This window comes from Nylanderia fulva, unplaced genomic scaffold, assembly GCF_048542155.1.
Source record: "Nylanderia fulva isolate GAGA-0341 unplaced genomic scaffold, ASM4854215v1 Scaffold6, whole genome shotgun sequence".
Taxonomy (NCBI): Eukaryota; Metazoa; Arthropoda; class Insecta; order Hymenoptera; family Formicidae; genus Nylanderia; species Nylanderia fulva.
Genome location: NW_028190698.1, coordinates 2,746,552 through 2,765,093, shown reverse-complemented (window position 1 = coordinate 2,765,093; position 18,542 = coordinate 2,746,552). Strand labels below are relative to the sequence as shown.

At 35.4% G+C, this 18,542-nt stretch overlaps 3 protein-coding genes across 3 annotated transcripts; 2 read left to right on the top strand and 1 right to left on the bottom strand.

The window, feature by feature from the left end:
• Positions 1-138: 138 nt before the first annotated feature.
• Coq6 (ubiquinone biosynthesis protein COQ6, mitochondrial) lies at positions 139-11,915 on the bottom strand. The gene is given in 9 exon segments (XM_029317058.2): positions 139-309; positions 441-723; positions 1,229-1,539; positions 2,038-2,100; positions 2,353-2,460; positions 9,893-10,132; positions 10,455-10,645; positions 11,722-11,851; positions 11,853-11,915. Coding segments are annotated over 9 exon segments (1,434 nt in total). The 3' UTR covers positions 139-264.
• On the top strand, positions 3,309-10,253 carry LOC114941884 (transient receptor potential channel pyrexia-like). Its single transcript, XM_029317045.2, has 6 exons — positions 3,309-3,857; positions 3,925-4,235; positions 6,040-6,222; positions 6,558-6,843; positions 7,047-7,424; positions 7,636-10,253. The coding sequence occupies exons 1-6, from the start codon at positions 3,768-3,770 to the stop codon at positions 9,196-9,198; spliced, it is 2,811 nt and encodes a 936-aa protein (XP_029172878.1). The 5' UTR covers positions 3,309-3,767; the 3' UTR covers positions 9,199-10,253.
• A 189-nt stretch (positions 11,916-12,104) lies between the features above and the next one.
• On the top strand, positions 12,105-18,286 carry LOC114941083 (protein FAM161A). The gene is made up of 11 exons (XM_085487898.1): positions 12,105-12,148; positions 12,831-12,872; positions 13,101-13,420; positions 14,285-14,838; positions 14,965-15,171; positions 15,425-15,583; positions 15,696-15,914; positions 16,110-16,355; positions 16,955-17,077; positions 17,159-17,303; positions 17,697-18,286. Exons 4-11 carry the CDS (start codon positions 14,291-14,293, stop codon positions 18,084-18,086), a joined length of 2,037 nt encoding a protein of 678 aa, XP_085344024.1. The 5' UTR covers positions 12,105-12,148; positions 12,831-12,872; positions 13,101-13,420; positions 14,285-14,290; the 3' UTR covers positions 18,087-18,286.
• The last annotated feature ends 256 nt before the right edge of the window (positions 18,287-18,542 follow it).

Genomic DNA, 18,542 nt, shown 5'->3' with positions numbered 1-18,542 from the left:
AAAAAAAAACTTGAAAAGTATATTACAAAGTGCAATTTTTCATACATAATAAAATAGAAGAAGTAGCAACAGTTTGGAAGACTTACATGTTTTATACAATCAAGTGTGTTGTGTAGAAAAAAATGTTTAACATCGCTGTTTTCATAATAATTACAATTTATAATACATATTAAGTACAAACAATAAGTTATGCAAAGGATATCTTACATTACTTTAAAGTAGTTTATCACAATGATATGTACATTATTATCATCAAGTTAACAATCATTTAATGATCGTCCCTCCTGCAGCCTGTTCCATCAACAGTTTCTAAAACAAAAAGAATTGCATAACGATTAATATCAATGCAAGATAAAAAAATATATATATATTTTATACATATATTTATATATTTTACTCCTTTTCAAGAAATGTATCTCAAAACAATCTGCTCTCATTACCTTGATTTGCGGTATAGCGTTCGTCAATTGCAAGCCCAAACTTCTAGCTAGAACAACGGGAGCCGCAGTGCCTCGATAAAGTCGATGAAGCGCATCGATTACGAGCATCGTCGGCACATTGTGACGCTGCCTCAGCGTCTCGTATCGTCGCAAATATTGCATATCGTTGAGGTGACTACCGTTCACAGTGGCCTCAGCGAGGATCTGCGTTAGCACCGTCACGTCGCCGAAACCCAGATTCACACCTTGACCGGCCAAGGGATGGACTCTGTGTGCCGCGTCCCTTAAACAGGATGAATATTAACTAGAAAATAAATTAAATATTAAACTCTCGCTCTAGATGATGAAATCTCTCTAATAAATTTTAATACATCAATCTTAATTTGAAGATTTTTGTTATATGTTGTAGCTTATATCCTGCTAAGATGTAATAATCTCAAAGCTAAATATTAGATAATTACTGAGTACAGCCAATCAAACAACTCGCAGAGCTCAAATTTTTCGTATTTAAACTAGCTGTAGAAACTATCTATTATTCAGCTTTGAGCATATTACACTTTTCGTTAAGCAGATTATAAGTTACAACATATAAGAATATCAGCTAGTTTTACGAAACTTTAATTTTATAATTAGTACGGGATTTTTAAACCTATATAATATAGGTAATATAAAATCTTGGATGACATTGAATCCTGCTTGCTTTTCGTTCAGATTTGATTCACATCTCCATATATTCCTGATCCTTTCGGCTGCATTTCTTCATCTCTTAGGATCGGAAATTTTCTTACCCGATCAACACTGTGCCCGGCTGAACGTAAGATGCGGCGTGGCCGAAACCTAAGGGAAACGCCGCCCGGGATCCTTCGACGATCGTCGTTACAGAGGGTTGCAATTGCCTGGACACGCCGGTCTGCAGGGACAGGTTTCCGAGCAGCTGACGAAGCGCGTGCATTCCGCTCTCGACGACGCCGTTCTTCGGATAGACTCGCCACAACGCCTCGTTTATACTGTCGACGAATTCTTCCTCCGGGACTTTCAGCAACTCCTTCGCTCTCTCGGTCGTCACGGACCATACAAGCGAACTGAGAGATTCTGTCAACTGTCCAAGTATTCTTAAGATCATTATCGCAGCTGAATCAAGAGTATCAATTTTTCTCATCATAAATTATATATTATTCATATTATTAAATTATTAAATAATTATTAATAATTAAATAATAATATAATAATTAAATTATTAAATATTATATTATTTGATATAATATATATATTATATTAAATTATATATAATATTATATCATTATATTATATACACTAAATTATTATTTAAGGAAGAACAGTTAAAATAACAGAATAATTACCGCGAAAAGGATGCATTTTTCTCATAATAACTTTCTTGGATTTTCTTATTTTTCTAGCTCTCGAGAAAGCAAGCATGCTATATTTGATTTATTACATCATAAAATATAATTTCTGGCATAGTTTCTAAAAGATCTACATTTACCACCACATTTCATCACCAATTACATATTCACACATGTCATCTCCGATTACATATTCTATTCGCGAAATTCTGTTAAGTAAGAGAACAAATTACCGGTAACAATGCGATGGGACCTGTTGGGAGAAACCTCTGCCAAGCGACGATGTTCTCCGTGGGCTGAAATTGAAGAGTTTTAATTTCCAGTGATTCAAATGTCACTAGTAGAGGTCACTTTGTCCTTCGAGCATAACAGCATAATGTGTCAAAAATTGTTCAATATAATATTAAGTGCGTACTATGCGTAACTATTAAAATTAATGCTTAAAAACAATTTTCGACACATTATGCTATTATGCTCAAAGCATAAAGTGCCTATCCCTAGTCATTAGATATTAAATCACGATCAATCTTTGAGAAGAATATAATTACCTCGGACAATTTGAGAGTCGCAACGATGCCTAATTGATTATACTGCCAGTTCGGATAGAGGACACCCATCGTCTTTCGCACTATCGAATTAGCACCATCGGCACCCACCTGAAACAAAACGTTAAAATGCTTTATTTATACTAATTGACTATGATCTTAATGATAAATCACATCTTAAAATTAAACGACGTTGTAAAGAAATTTATCGAGCTAATGCGAAGATGGTGCATGTTATGAGAGTTGAGTGTTTGAAAATTAAGCATGTACGAAAATAGAAATCAGATCTGGTCCAGATCTTCTGCAAAAATATCAGAGATGATATGCGTCGAATAAAATTAACGTAAATGCCACTCTGTTTACACACACAAGTCTACGGATGTTATCGGAGATTACATCTTGATATGACATTTATTAATAACAAAATATACATATATCTTAGAGAAAATTCTATTTATATAAAAATGATGTAATATTATAATTAAGAAGTATATTATTATAAATGCATAATTTAATTTAATACGATTAATTATTACTTAATTTAACAATTAAATTATAATTATATTAAAAAGTATATCTTTTAATATCATTGAAATAATGTAAAAGCATTATCTTTGTTGGATTGTTAATCATTTTTCTATAAAAAAATCGTGTATAATATATACTTATTATTAAAATAATATAAAATCGTTATCTCTATTTTTCTCTAGATCTTCTCTTCTTTAATTTTTCTTACAAATTAAAAGTTCTCAGCTTCGTCATTCAATTACAACAAGAAAATTGTTAAAGTATATTTTTTCGTACCTTTCATTCAATTAGAAATCTTTATAAAAGGAAATACACGCGGATGACGTCATTATTAATTGACAAACTAAATGCATTCCGCACAATCCGCTCTATGTATTTATTCGTGGAATGACCATGGAAGCAAATTGATAAAGCAATCGTTTCCGACAGGATTCCGCAAAAAAAGAATTTGCGGTCGAGAATTTTCTTCCTTCCTATCTTCGCTACTGAAAGAACGTGGAGTGAGAGAAACGCGAGATTAATGGACGCTAAATATATAACATGTGTTTTATAAACACATGTAGGCATACTGTGGGATATACAGAGAGCCAGAAGAGCAGACAGCTAAGTGCTCAGTATTAACGAGCAAGAGCGCGCGGCAAGAAGTCATCAATTTGATGTCTAGGAAATTGATTGAGATTTAAGAATCGTCATCACGCATTGTCAACATTTGACTGAGAAAAAAATAACTTCTTACGACACGTTTATTATCGAAATCGACCTTATTTGTTCATGAAGGATGGTGTCGAACTGATTTAGTGAAGAAATTTTCCACCATGTGATTATAATACATATTTATTTGATTTGGATACCCTCTTTTTTAAAGCGCAAGTTCAAAGAAAAATGCGACTATGTCGAATCCCAGCAAGAGCTTCTTCAAGAGACTTTCCAGCAATCATCTGACAGGAGAGACGTCAAGGATGGAGACCAACAACGACAAGGTCAGTGAAAAAAAAAAGATCATCGATGATCTTTGACTTTACGATACCTCATTTATATTGCATTTAGAAAGAAAACGAGGATATTTGGATGAACAAGATAGAAAATGATGATAGAAATTACATCTCCTCCGAGGATAGCGCGGAATCTGTCACATGTCACATACAATCCGCACCGATGACGCAGGAACAACCCTGGAGCAAGAAAGAAGTCGTGATAGCGTTATCGAATCTTCCGGGAGGCGAAGTCGCTCTGTCTCTGATTCCAGGTCTTCACGACGAGGCCCTCCAAAGGGTTCTCGAAGAATTTCGAAGCTTGACTCTCAACGAAAATGCGGACTGCAAGCATCGCAACTTCTCGGTGTCCACGTTCGCGGATGAGTACGTGGAATGATAATTGCATCTGCAATTTAGCATGTTGCATTAAGAATAAGATAAAATCAAATAAAATGGTAGATAAAAAGGAGGATATGCATTGTCCCGAAAAATTATAATGAGATTTAAGAAGTGAGACAAAATACCAAAATTTTCATTTAGAGACAACAAGCTGTTCACACACCGGTATGTACTTTGAAAAGATTATTTTCGTATAACATACAAGTTAGTTTTTATTTATAATAAAGTACGGAATAAATACTATTATTTTGATATTATGGATATTTTAGATTTTGAATTTATGTATAATAATATGTGTATATTATATTATATATTTACGATGCTTGCCACACCTTTCAAAGTACATGTGTAATTGTGCACAATATAAAATGCGTCAGGCAAATGCATATTTAAATACGTCCTTGCAAAATAAAAAAACTCGTTTCATCAACATTTTATTAATACTTATTAAACGAAGTCATTTCCTGTTTATGCACGATTAATACATACATATATACAATGTATTTTAATTACAACGAAGGATTCTTCGAAAAGCTATTAGATCGATTAATAAAAAGAGGAGAGAAAATCCAAGTTATTTATCGAAATTCACAGTCGAGAGATATTTTTATTACTTGACGACTCATCATAAATAAATTCGAAAACCGGGAAATAATCATAATGACTTAATGATCAGTTATCTATGAGCTACCGCTTCGCTTTTCAATGTTTTACCTTCTGGCCTTCTATATACTTTGCAATCGTATAGTTACATAACAAGCATCGGTTATCCTAGATAGATTTAAAACTTAAAATACACAATCGTTATGCCGATGATCACGCTGAAAATATTTGATTGTTTAAAGAACAATTAAAATATCTTCCCTTGTTGTCTCTAAATGAAAATTGGAGAACATAGTCCCGAAAAAAACGTACTGAATTTTAAGATATGAGACATTGTCCTGAAAAGGATAACACCGATGCTTGTTATACAACTATATGATTGCAAAGTATATAGAAGAATCATTGTAAAGCAAAGCGATTTCTCATAGATAACTGATCATTAAGTCATTGCGATTATTTCCCGGCTTTCGAATTTATTTATGATGAGTTGTCAAGTCATAAAAAATCTCTCGACTTTGAATTTGGATTTTCTCTCCTCTTTTTAGTAATCGATCCAATAGCTTTTCGAAGAATCCTTCGTTATAATTAAAGTACATCGTATATATGTATGTATTAATCGACGCGCGTAAACAGGAAATAACTGTCTGAAACGATTTTTTTTTATTTGGCAAGAACGTATTTAAATATGCATTTGTCTGACGCATTTTATATCGTGCACAATTACACATGTACTTTGAAAGATGTGGCAAGCATATCGTAAATATTATATAATATATATATAATTATAATATATACATATGTTTATATATTATATATATTATATTATATACATAAAATATAATATAATATATATATATACATATTATTATACATATATTAAAAATCTAAAATATCCATAACATGAAAATAATAGTATTTATTCCGTATTTTATTATAAATAAAAACTAACTTTATACTATACGAAAATAATATTTTCAAAGTGCATACCGATGTGTAAACAGTTTATAAAATTTGACAATGTTTTTATGTTGATATGTTGAAAATCATGTCTACTTTATAAAATAAATTTGTAAGATAATAAAATTTTTAATTTTAAGATTCAATATTTTTTACGTGCTTCGTAACTTGACATTGAATATGCTTGTAATGAAGTAATGTGTAATTTAATTTAGAACTTTGTGTGCAGATTTATGCGAAAAGCTCTATTGGCTAGCGAAAACGGAGCAGCGGCCACTGCAACTCCAGGACAACTACTAGCGGGATGGCCAGACACGTGTCTGCTCGTCTCCTGCTGGCTGGGTCACGTGGAGATCGCGAAGGCTTTGTTGGACAAAGGCACACCAGTTTCCACGAGCGACAACGATGGAAGGTATATCATTTGTAATAAAGATACATTGTTACCCAAATTAAAATTAACTGAACTTCCTGATGACCTATCACATCAGCTGTAGTTTATCAAACATCTTGATAAGAACCGACTAATTAATCAATCAAAGCCTACAATCAATTCTTGAGATCAACGATGGAAAGTTTATATCATTTGTGATAGATAGATACATTGCCATCCAAAAATTAAAATTAAAATAACTGAACTTTTTGATGACCCTAAGTCGCCTACCACATCAACTGTAGTTCATCAAACATCTTGATAAGAAGTAACTAATTAATAAATTCAATCAAGCCTATAAACACTAATATCTTCAGAACGTCGTTACACCTGGCAGCGTGTGCCGCATCCGTGAAGATCGTGGAGGAGCTGCTGAAACACGGCGCTGATCCACACGAGTGGGACCTCGCAAAGAAGTACACTCCGTTGCATTGCGCCGCCGCGGCTGGATGCGTTGCTACCGTCAAATGCCTAATCAAGTCGGGCGCAAATTTGGACGCCGGATTATCCGGCAGGAGTCCGCTCCACTACGCCGTGCTGAACAACGCCGGGGATTGCGTCGAGGCTCTACTGCAAGCAGGTGCTTGTCCTAATAATCCGCAGGTGCTTCTTCACCACAACCACAATTTAATTAATTTAGTGGAGAAGTAATAACTACAAAAGAAACCAGAAATCGTTGAAATAAAATTCAAACTCTGCAGAAAACAATTACTTTCCTACCAAAGTAACATTTCGCTGCACAAAGTATCTCTTTGGGATTCTCAAGCTGAGATATCTTCAACAAATTAATTATGATCCATTGGCAGGTTTACACAGAGACACCTCTGCACGTGGCGGTTAGCCTCGGCAACGTCCGTTGCACCAAGTTGCTGTTGAGTTACGGCGCGGACGTGAGAGTACAGCTGGGAGTTGCTAGATCGACGCCTCTACACTTGGCGGCCGAGGAGGGCAGCGCGGAATGCACCAAGTTACTTCTAAACGCTGGTGCGACCTGGGAGGCGAGAAACTCGCGCGGTCAAATGGCGATGCACTTAGCGGCACTCGCGCAATCCGTAGAGACGATAGACGTGTTGATTAGTGTCGGCGCCAAGGTGGACGTAGAGGACAATGAAGGACGCACTCCTTTACACGCCGCGGTCGGGAAGGCTCTAAGAGGCAGCGAGCTGGTCAAGAATTTAATACAGGTTCGTAAATCTGAAAATATCTTTGCTTCACTGAACTTCAGAATAAAATCTCTTTTTAGTTAGAATATTTAACAAAAATTAATCGCGTTATATTTTGAATATTTTTTCCCTAAATTATGTTAATTAAATAATCTTGTTTATGTAATAAAACATTTTAAATAATAATTTTCATTGAATGACAGAATTAATAAAATTCTTTCTTGTTCAAAAGGCAGGTGCACTAGTCAACAAAGCGGACAAGTTTGGTTACACGCCGCTGCACCTCGCGGCCTTGAACGAGAGCTCGCCTACGGTAATGATATTGTTGTCGAAAGGCGCCGATGTGACGGCGCGTACCAATGGCGGCGTCACCGCCCTTAGCTTCATCATACGTCGCACCCCGGAAGTGTTATCGCGATTTGTGGCGCGTCTCGATCAAGCAATCTCGCTGCACGATCACGAACTGGGCGACGTGGACTGCGAGCTGCGGCTGGACTTTCGACCGTTGGTACCGGGCGGTCCCGGCGAGACCGATCTGATGCTGTGCCTGGTGGAGGTCGGTCAGGGTCACATGCTGAAGCATCCGCTGTGCGAGAGCTTTCTCTACCTCAAGTGGCTGCGTATTCGCAAATTCTTCTTGCTCAGTCTCATGTTCCACTCGATCTTCGTCGCCTTCTTCACCGGTTTCGTCTGCGCGACATATTTATGGCACTTAGAACAGCTGAGCCGTATCCTCCTCTGGCCGGTGCTAGGTTTAACCTTCATGTTCGCGAGTAAAGAGATCTTCCAGATGGCCCACGGTATTTGCAATTACGCTAAACGCTGGGAAAACTGGCTGCAGTGGAGCGTGATCATAGCATCCGGCATCATCTTGATTCCGCCAGCGCGTATCTGGCAACATCACATTGCTGCTTTGGGCATCCTGCTGGCCTGGATCGAGCTGATGATTGTAGTCGGTCGTTTTCCTATGTTCGGCATCTACGTACAGATGTTTACCCAAGTGTCTATCAATTTCTTCAAGTTTCTCGCGGCCTACGTCTGCCTCATAATCGGCTTCTCTCTCGGCTTCAGCGTGCTGCACAAAAACTACAAGTCCTTCACCGATCCGCTGATCAGTCTGCTCAAGACGGTGATTATGATGTCCGGTGAGCTGGAATTCGAGGACATTTTCTTCGACGATGACGCGCCGGTTTTGTATCCTGGCACGTCACATCTCATGCTCCTCAGCTTCGTTATCCTGGTGACAGTGATACTGACGAATCTGATGGTCGGCCTGGCTGTGTCGGATATTCAGGAGTTACGCAGATGCGCCGGCCTCGATCGTCTGGTGCGTCGAGCCGAGTTGGTGGCTCACCTTGAAAACATGCTGTTCTCCAAATTGTTAGATCGTGCTCCCGCCTGGAGAATAATACGAGCGTGCAGGAGAAGCGCGCTGTTGCTACATCCGCCGTATCACTGCGCCGTGCACATTCGGCCGAATGATCCGCGAGAGAGGCGTCTGCCCCGGGAAATCGTCCGGGCGGTTTATCGCCTGGTCAGCGAACGAAGAACGCGACGGACGACCTTCCGCGGCGGCGCGCCACCGCGAAACGTCGCCGCGAATGAATCGACGAGTAACGTCGGGCTCGGCAGAAGGTACAGCAACGAAAGTAATCATCAGCAACAGCAGCAGCTGAACGAGCTCGCGGCCGAGCTGAAGATGTACTCGTACAACATCAGCACCAGGCTGGATAGTTTAACGGATAAAGTGGAGAATATCACCCGGGAGTTGGATATGACGGTCCATTTACATTAACATTCTAATGCCTAATCTTTCTGTCTCGTCCAGCATTCGAATGGTTTGAAAGAAGCGAAAAATCGCGAGGGGTTGGTCACTGAGGTAATTTTTCGCACAAGGGCTAAGTAATTCAGCGATAATCCAAAGGAAATCCAAGATAATTTTTAATAATTTTAAATAATATTTAACAGTCTCAGGCATCTTGAATAATCTAATAAGAAATCTAAGTAATCTAAGGATAATATCAAATAATCTGTAGGTAATTCTAGATATTCTTAAGGTAGTTTCTAATAATCTAGAGTAATCTAAGGTAATCTTTAATTTTTGAAGTTAGTGAACATTATTGACGAACTTGTATTTTTTACAAGTAATTTTTTACAAGTAACTTTTTGTACACTATAACCACTAGTGACCAACTCCTCGAAAAATCGAGACACAAATTAAATATAACGCATGATCTGTGCTAGAGCAGAGTCTAAAATTAAATAAAAGATTACAAAAGTGTGATCGAGACATCCATCCGAGGCAATTCGAAAAAGGATGTAAATGACTTGAGATGAAAAAAATGTAAATTTTAACAACCTAATCCATATGAAGATCCATTAGAAGAGTTCGTGAATTTAATAAACTGCATATTTCCAGAATTATTTTATATGAATACGTATATTTATCGTAAATCATATTAAAATGTAATATTATTTTTTGTACTTACCAATAATCTAGCTGCGTATCGCTTTCCTGATTGCAACTGTACAGAAGCGAATTCGGCCGATGTCTTCGGGAGTTTTACCTCGGTGATCTTAGACTCGTGAACCACAGTCACATTTTCCTTCTGAGAAAGCTGCTTGTTGATCGCGTGTAACAGCAGATCGTTTTCAATTATGTATGCCAGTTCCTCAGACAAGTGGTCCTCGTTAAATGTTATCATAGCATCGGAACAGGCGTCCCAAATCTACTGAAAAAGTTGTACTTAAATTTGTACTTAAAAAGTTGTACCTAAATTTGATAGAATTTTTAATTTTTTGTAATATGTAGAATAGAGCAAGAAAATAATAAAACAAAAATAAAAATTACTTTTAAACAGAATATAAAATAAGTGTTCTTCCCAATCATTGTTAGCAAAAAAGATACATAAAGAAATCATATAGTGAGATTGTTACCAATACTTAAAATTAATTGCAAACTAATCTAGCACAATAATATTATATTATTAACACAAACTCAATGAGTTTAATAATTTAATCATTTAAAAATATAGAGGAAAAAAGAACTACCTGCATTTTTCGTACTGGACAATAGCGAACTGCTTCTATGTGTTTCCATGCTCCTAAGCTGGATAATAAAGTACGAGTTTGCTGATTCAAAGCGACAACTCGATTGGAATATTGCTCCTGTGGTGTATATTTCTGTTTAGCACTACCCTCCAATAACAAGACCTTCTTACCTTCCAGTATTCGATTGTTCCCTGAAATAAATAAATATAGGTAAATATGCAGTAGATACAATTATAATTTTATTAATTGTAAATAATTTTTTTAACAGTTTCAGAATATTATAATTTCTTTCTTTCTCTCATTAGGTTCTTTCATAGCTGAACTAGCTACACTAGTTCAAAGTTTATTTCTTTTCTTCCAATGTGAAATAAAAAAATCTGAATTAGTACAGCCAATTCAGTTATAAAGAACAAATCTTTTTTGATGACAATATGACAATTAAAAAATAAAAAATAAAAATAAATTAAAATAAAAATATTTTCCTTCTTTCTCTCATTACGTCTGTTTCTTTCATAGCTGAACTAGCTACACTAGTTCAAAGTTTATTTCTTTACTTCCAATGTGAAATAAAAAAATCTGAATTAGTACAGCCAATTCAGTTATAAAGAACAAATCTTTTTTGATAACAATATGACAATTGAAAAATAAAAAATGAAAAATAAATTAAAATAAAAATATTTTCTTTCTTTCTCTCATTAGGTCTGCTTCTTTCATAGCTGAACTAATAGCTATACTAATTTTATTTCTTTTTTCCAATGTGAAGTAAAAAACTGAATTAAGTAGTACAATTCAGCTATAAAGGACAAATCTTTTTTGATAACAATATGTCAATAATTAATAAATAAAAAATGAAAAATAAATTAAAATAAAAATATTTTCTTTCTTTCTCTCATTAGGTCTGCTTCTTTCATAGCTGAACTAATAGCTATACTAATTTTATTTCTTTTTCTCCAATGTGAAGTAAGAAACTGAATTAAGTAGTACAATAATTCAGCTGTAAAGAACAAATCTTTTTTGATAACAATATGTCAATAATTAATAAATAAAAAATGAAAATATTTTCTTTCTTTCTCTCATTAGGTTTGCTTCTTTCATAGCTGAACTAATAGCTATACTAATTTTATTTCTTTTTCTCCAATATGAAGTAAGAAACTGAATTAGGTAGTACAATAATTCAGCTGTAAAGAACAAATCTTTTTTGATAAAACAATATGTCAATAATTAAAAAATAAAAATTCGAAAAAAGTTGACAATAAAAAAAACTAACCTATCGCACACGCTAACGTCGCGCCGATCATGCCGCCTCCGGTGACGATGACGTCATATTTCTCTTCATCTGTCACGGCGGTCGAGTAGCTTTTCCTCGACGCCGCGCTCGCACTAGGAATAGCATACTTTGCACTTTTGCGAGAACAAAGTCAAAAAACGGTATGACACTCCCGCTTCTCCGAGAGCCGCCATTTTGCATCCATCGCGTTGGGTTGCGTTCGAAAATTCATTTCTTGGAGTGGAATCACTTCTCTCGATTGACCAATCAGAACGAAGGACGGAGAAAATTCCTTCGTCCTGATTGATCGAGCGAACGCGACTCTTCCGAGGAGCACATTTTGGAACGTAACTCGCTGCATTCCTCCTCTTGTGATTTGCGACAGAGGACGGTTAGGACTTTGGGACAAATGTTGAATTATCGCACGGTATCGTATAATTTTTTTCTTTACATAAAAGTTCGAATTTTATGACGTATTAGATATACTGAATTTTATGTATTTCCTCTTTGAAATATAGAAATTGAATAAATAAAACAGATATATAAATTTTATACTTCGAAATATATAAGATATGTGAGTTTAGAAAAATATATATATATATATATATATATACACAATACCCAGGTAGCAAGCTGACGTCAAAATAACGTCATTTTGACGTTTAATATATATATATAAAGCAGAATGGGTTACAAAATATTGCAATGCCTAGTAAATTAAAAAAAAAAAAAAAAAAAATATATATATATATATATATATATTTTTTTTTTTTAATTTACTAGGCATTGCAATATTTTGTAACCCATTCTGCTTTTTCGATATTCAATCGGGATATTATATTTATATACATTCAATTAAGTATCTTGATGTCAAAATAATCGCACGCATATATATATATTATATAGACGTGAACATGCACATTCGTCACTTCCGGTTCCGTTAAAACCCCACTGTTCCCCAATTCTAAAATTCCTTGCAAAAATGCGAATCAACGCAAAATATCAAATAATTTTTATTTACTGTAATCAATATATAATTTATTATTATATAATTGTTTTTGCTTGTGCAATATTTTTCTTAATTAATAATAAATTTTTATTTTTATCAGCTTCTATCACGTTTAATTCAGCGGCAACGCAGCTTCAAACAGGTAATAATGTTGTCAATATATATATTTTATAATTAAGATAATTTTCTTTTGCAATTTAATTTAAGATTATGTTAATGTAAAACTAATAAAAAAATTAATATTGAAATACGTTTTCTACACAATCATCTTCAATACTATGATATAAAAATTAATTCGTTTATAATAATATTAATATATTAAGGTTATAAAAATGAAGGAAAAATGATTTAAGTGTTCATGATTTTATAGATTCACCTTGAACTCTGAAGCAGCAGACGAATCGATCGCATTTGTGTTTATTTCTGCACGCCATTCATTTCTTGGTGGGGACTGGTTGTGCAGGGCGTTAGCACTTCCTCATGGACTTCACCATGGCGACGGCGACGCCGGGCCAGGTTGCATTGATTCTCCTGGGCAAGTCGGCAGGTAGTAATGGCCGTCGAAGTGGCCAGTACGCTATTATTGTCTTCGATGCTCGGATCCTCTCGATATTCTGGTCGCCAATCCTCTGCCTTCAGGATCGAATTGGAGTCGCGTTCAACTGATGATTCGAATGATAATTAAGAAAGGTGATTAATGAAGACCTTCATCAGAGAGAATACCAGATAACAGATCTCTAGAATCGTTGAGATTATATGCATTTTTTATGGGAAAAAAGATCTTTGATTTTTCAAAAGAACAATTATTTGTACATAATATTTATATTCATAAAAGATATATCTTTAAATAGGAAGAGAACGAAAAGAGATAATAAGAGATGGATGTATATTAAAATATATACTAGATACACTCAATCTGCAAATTTAATTGTTATACTTTAATTGGAAAAGTTAGTATTCACTATATATTCTTTGGTTTATATTTATTATTTCTGAGTTTTTAGACATTCTATACGTTTGCGTGTCTTACTGTGCTTGATTATGACTCATAATTTATGAGTAATAACTAATAACTATATGACTTTCTTGTAAAATTCCATTATATGATTCTATCTACTCAATATTGGTTAAATTATTTAAACTATAAATCACACATCATAAACTACGACGTTATTTATTATTTTTTATTTGCTATATATTAATTTTATTATTCTTTTATTATTATCAAGATAAATAGTTGAATCAATTTGTGAAAAGAAACAAATATAGCTACAAGAACAGCTAGATTTATTAGTGTAACTCGACTAGAATATGTATTTATATCATATAAAACTATAAAAATACAAATTTCTTTTTATTTACTAATATTAATTTAATTAATTAATTTTTTATTAAAAATATTTACAACATTTTTAGTCAAATTTATGAAAAATCACAGACAGTACATATTATAAAGATATTATTCTGATTAATACATTCAAGAGAAAACTCTCTATTATTTATATATACTCTATATTATTATATATATTAATCATCATATTGTAAACAAATTAGTAAACCATGTCGGAGCATAGAGGCACGTCCTTCTTCCACTCGTGCGTAAAGGTGCCGGTGGATCCTTGCAGCAGGCAACCAATTCCTTCATATGAACGTCCACGACTGTCGTCGGCGAGGAGTCGAAGATCGGAGAAGGTAAAAAAGATCAATTTTGCGGAGAGTCAACCGACCGCCGAGGACTCGGAATCGTCATGCGACACCCTGGAGAACTTTCTGGAGTTTATGAAGAGCATACCGGACTATGGGCAGGTACACCACCTGTCGAACGAGCAGTTCAAGCAGAGGGTTGAGTATCTGCGGAGGAAGCAACGGCTGCTTCTTCAGAATTTGAGAAATTCAATGGACGATTTGGCGGAAAAGCCATCGTCGCTATTGTCGACTACGAGAAACGAGAACTCGAAGTCGAAGGACGTGAAGCCGGACATCGTCAACGAACTCAAGTTGAATGGCAAAAAATGCTATTTTGAAGAGTCCAGGACCAGCAGTCCGATACTTTTTCCATCCGGCACTTTCGCCGGGCTTGCCGAGGATCAAGATCTGCTAACATACAGGTGATGCATTAATTATCGGATAAAATGCAAAGATTTTTCCGCTATTATTTTATTTTATTTTGATTGTCGGATTATTTGATTACTAAATTCTCACCAAATACTCAGGAAGCTCAATATTGATTTTAGATGCAGGGACAAAGACAAGGAGACGAAAACGATGCGTAACAAAGAAATACTCGCGGCTAATAAGAGTTGGAGTACTTGGAGCGGATCAAAGAGTGACGACAGCGTAGACAGCGATGGCGAAGACAGCATCGAGACGAAGAGCTTGCCGCCTAATAGTTCAAAAGAGTGGCACCCTACGGTGCCGAAACCATTTAGTTTTACCCTGAGGTGCATATTCAAATAGCGAAGTCTACCATGAGATATCTCAAAATAATTGTATTAAAGAATGACTGTTTAACAAACGCAACTTTTAAATATTTAATTTTCTTGATATTAACATACACATATAATTAATATTTATTGCTGTTAAATGTTCTCTTCATATTTTTCTATTTTATTTGCATATATTTTTGTGTTTATTCCCCGCATGTATATATGTACATTTATACAAATTAACATGAAAAATCTGATTCTGTTTCAGAGAAGAAGCGGAAAAGTTTATGACGGAAATGGAAGCGACCGACCGCATGAATCAGGATGATACGAAGAAAAGTCCTTCGAAGAAACGACGAATCAGACCGATTCCTATTACGTCTAAAATACCACTTTATGACAAACTGATGGCCGAGAAAGAGGAAAGGTCAGCCATATTTAATATTATAATTTTGAATGAAAATGAATTAATACCTAATGCTTGATGTTAATGAAAATAATATTTGGTTGATGATAATTAATGTCTTTTTGATATCCAGGAGTCGCATTGTGCGCGAGGAGAGCGCCCTGAATCTGTTGTCGCAGGTACGACCTTTCAAGCTGGAGTGCGATCGTCGTGCCTGGCGATCCCTGGCGAGGTCCAGTCCCGAGCTCCGCTCGAGCAAAAGCAGTTCTTCGCGCTTCAAGGCCAAACCAGTGCCGAGAAACTTGTTCGGCACCGAGGTTTACGATCGCATGCTCGAGGACGAGTATTACAGGTCGGTTTCAATCGCTTCGCTGAATTTCCTTTTTTCTATTCAGGAATGAAACAAAGGATATTTGTACTCTCCTTATTTATGTTGCATTTCGCGATTTTCTCTCCCTGTCTCATTCTTCTTTGATGTTATAAACTCGTGATAAAGAGAACGAAATCACACTTATCTATTTGAATAAAATGTCCGAAAATTCTCCAGACAGCTGAAGAAGAGGGTGAGGGCTGCCGAACTGCTGAAGTCCTCTTCCTTGCCGCCGTCGATGGCGAGACGCGAGCGCGTTAAATCCGCGTGTGCATCCTTGCAGGACATATCATCCACCAAGGACGACGATGACTCTGTCATTCCGACGACGACGCCATCGGACAGAACCAGATCCGCGATGACGTCTATAATGTCCTCGCGCGGAAACAACCTGGCCGCGATCCTGAGATGTCAGGCTTCACGGTATGATCTGTTCAGTATAGAGAGAAAAAATACATTATAGGATTAATACTAGATGAAGAGATATCGATGAATTAATTTTAGGACATTGTGGGAAATTTTTTTAACGAAAAAAAATGGTTATTTTTCGTTTTTCGGGGTATCAAAAATATTTTAATTGTAAGCAATTATAGATATATCGTGATTTTTATAATTTACATTTTCGGAGTACGATTAAATACGGAAATATTTCATTATTTATTAAATTAAATATTAAATTTTTAATAGATTTTATTTGGCAAAGAACCTAATTTTAATTTAAGAATAATCAAGGAAATAACATTATAATAACATTAAGAAAAATAATATTTATAAAAACAAAATAACTATCTAAAAAGGAGAATTGCTGATAAACGGAGTTTTAATTCTGCATACAAAGAACGGAGATAGATATTATTTTTGACATGACAGAGACACAGAAATTTTTCATACGATAAAATTTCCTTTGAATGTATCAGTTTAATTTTTCAAGGACGCATTTTCGAATACCGATCGAATATTTCTAATTGCTCCAATTAGAGGGGAATTCACACGCGTAAATGACGATCGCAAACTCGTCGCAGAGAGAAACTGGAGCACGAGATACGGGAACGAATGGAGGAGAAACGGCGGGAGCAGATACTGAAGTTCCGGGAGGCGCTGATCGGTCGGAAACCCGCTTGGAGAGCCTTGAGATCAGCCGCGAGGTACGCAAAATTATATCTATAGATATAATCGAATAAGTCCTTCGGATTCGGACATTGATGGTGCAATGTCGCATAAACAAGGCACGAACACGACAGGGACCTGAATATACGGACGTCTCTTCGTCGCGATGAGGCGCGGGAGCAGGCCGAACGTCATCGTCTGCAGATGGAAATGATGCTGGACCGCGTGACGCAAATACCGACCCTGTTTGAACGGCATTCTCAGGTATGATGAGCTTTTTACAAACGTCATCGTGCGTAATTTTACTTCCCGGATCGAGGAAATAAATAAAACATTCATTAAGTATACATTCTTTTCTTTGGCAAGGAGACACATTTTACGTAGGCAGTGTTTTGTTTGTTTATCTTACGCGAGTTAACATATTCTATTTAGATGATGAATAATACTAGTATATTATTAATTAACTTTGTTATTATAATTTATGTAATATAAAATATGTATACATATGTATACATTATTAATTTGTACGTGCAATTGATAACAAAAAATGATAAAAATTAATAATAATTTAATTGTAAATGAAAAATACTTAGATTCTTTAGATTATATTTTAAAGAAGCATCGTGTAAACTACGCTTTATGCGATAAATTTTGCAGAGCTTCCAGTCACTTGCGATGACACAGCAATCGGAAACTTTTCCACAGAGCATCAATGTTCGCAAGAAGAAGAAGAAGAAAAAGCAGCAACAGCCGCTGAAGAGGCCCACGTCGAGCAGTCTAGATTCGTACATGAGTTTTGTCAGCAACTACAGACCGAATTCAGGATCATTGACCAGCTCTTCCGGAACTCTAATTTCTTCGAGCCAATCGTCGCGCGATTCCTCTGATAAGTCAGCGGCTAAGTCAGAGAACTCGAAGAGGAAGGTCGATCGTGGTCCGCTGAAGGTGTCGATCAACGAAACGGCAGAACTGATCGAGGATCGTAACGAGAAGTTGACGAGCAGCGACGAACGATCTCGTAGTGAAGAACACGAGGATGCGTTGTAAAACGACAACACGCAACGTCATCGTCGAACAGTGAATCAAATTGATATCTTTAATTCTTCTACAGGTATTCTGAGAATTTCAGATTTATATACATTTGCTCGATTATGATATATACAGTTGATAATATATAAACATTATATGATAAAATTATATCTTTAAATTGGAAATTCAAAGCTTAAAATTAACAGAGGAAGATAATTATTTATCTATTCTGAATATATGCTTATAATCTATATTTTGCATTATAGTTATTAAATTGCATCTCCTTTAAAATATATATCTTTTTATTTATAATTATTTATAAAAATTTATAAATTATTAATAATTTATAATTAAAACGTCTGATATTCTCGGGAAAAGCAAAATGTTCTAAATCGAACGAAAAATTATTTCAGAATAAAAATGATAATAAATTCCGAGAAATTTAATATTATCGTGGTTGACAGAAGTGCATTT

What these genes read in the sequence shown, in the direction of transcription:
- LOC114941884 (XM_029317045.2), top strand. Translation starts at nt 3,768, where the DNA reads ATGTCGAATCCCAGCAAGAGCTTCTTCAAGAGACTTTCCAGCAATCAT. An exon ending in TGGAGACCAACAACGACAAG is followed by an intron (nt 3,858 to 3,924) that starts GTCAGTGAAAAA and finishes TATTGCATTTAG; the next exon opens with AAAGAAAACGAGGATATTTG. An exon ending in GTGTCCACGTTCGCGGATGA is followed by an intron (nt 4,236 to 6,039) that starts GTACGTGGAATG and finishes CTTTGTGTGCAG; the next exon opens with ATTTATGCGAAAAGCTCTAT.
- LOC114941083 (XM_085487898.1), top strand. Translation starts at nt 14,291, where the DNA reads ATGTCGGAGCATAGAGGCACGTCCTTCTTCCACTCGTGCGTAAAGGTG. An exon ending in CTGAGATGTCAGGCTTCACG is followed by an intron (nt 16,356 to 16,954) that starts GTATGATCTGTT and finishes AACTCGTCGCAG; the next exon opens with AGAGAAACTGGAGCACGAGA. An exon ending in GCCTTGAGATCAGCCGCGAG is followed by an intron (nt 17,078 to 17,158) that starts GTACGCAAAATT and finishes CGCATAAACAAG; the next exon opens with GCACGAACACGACAGGGACC.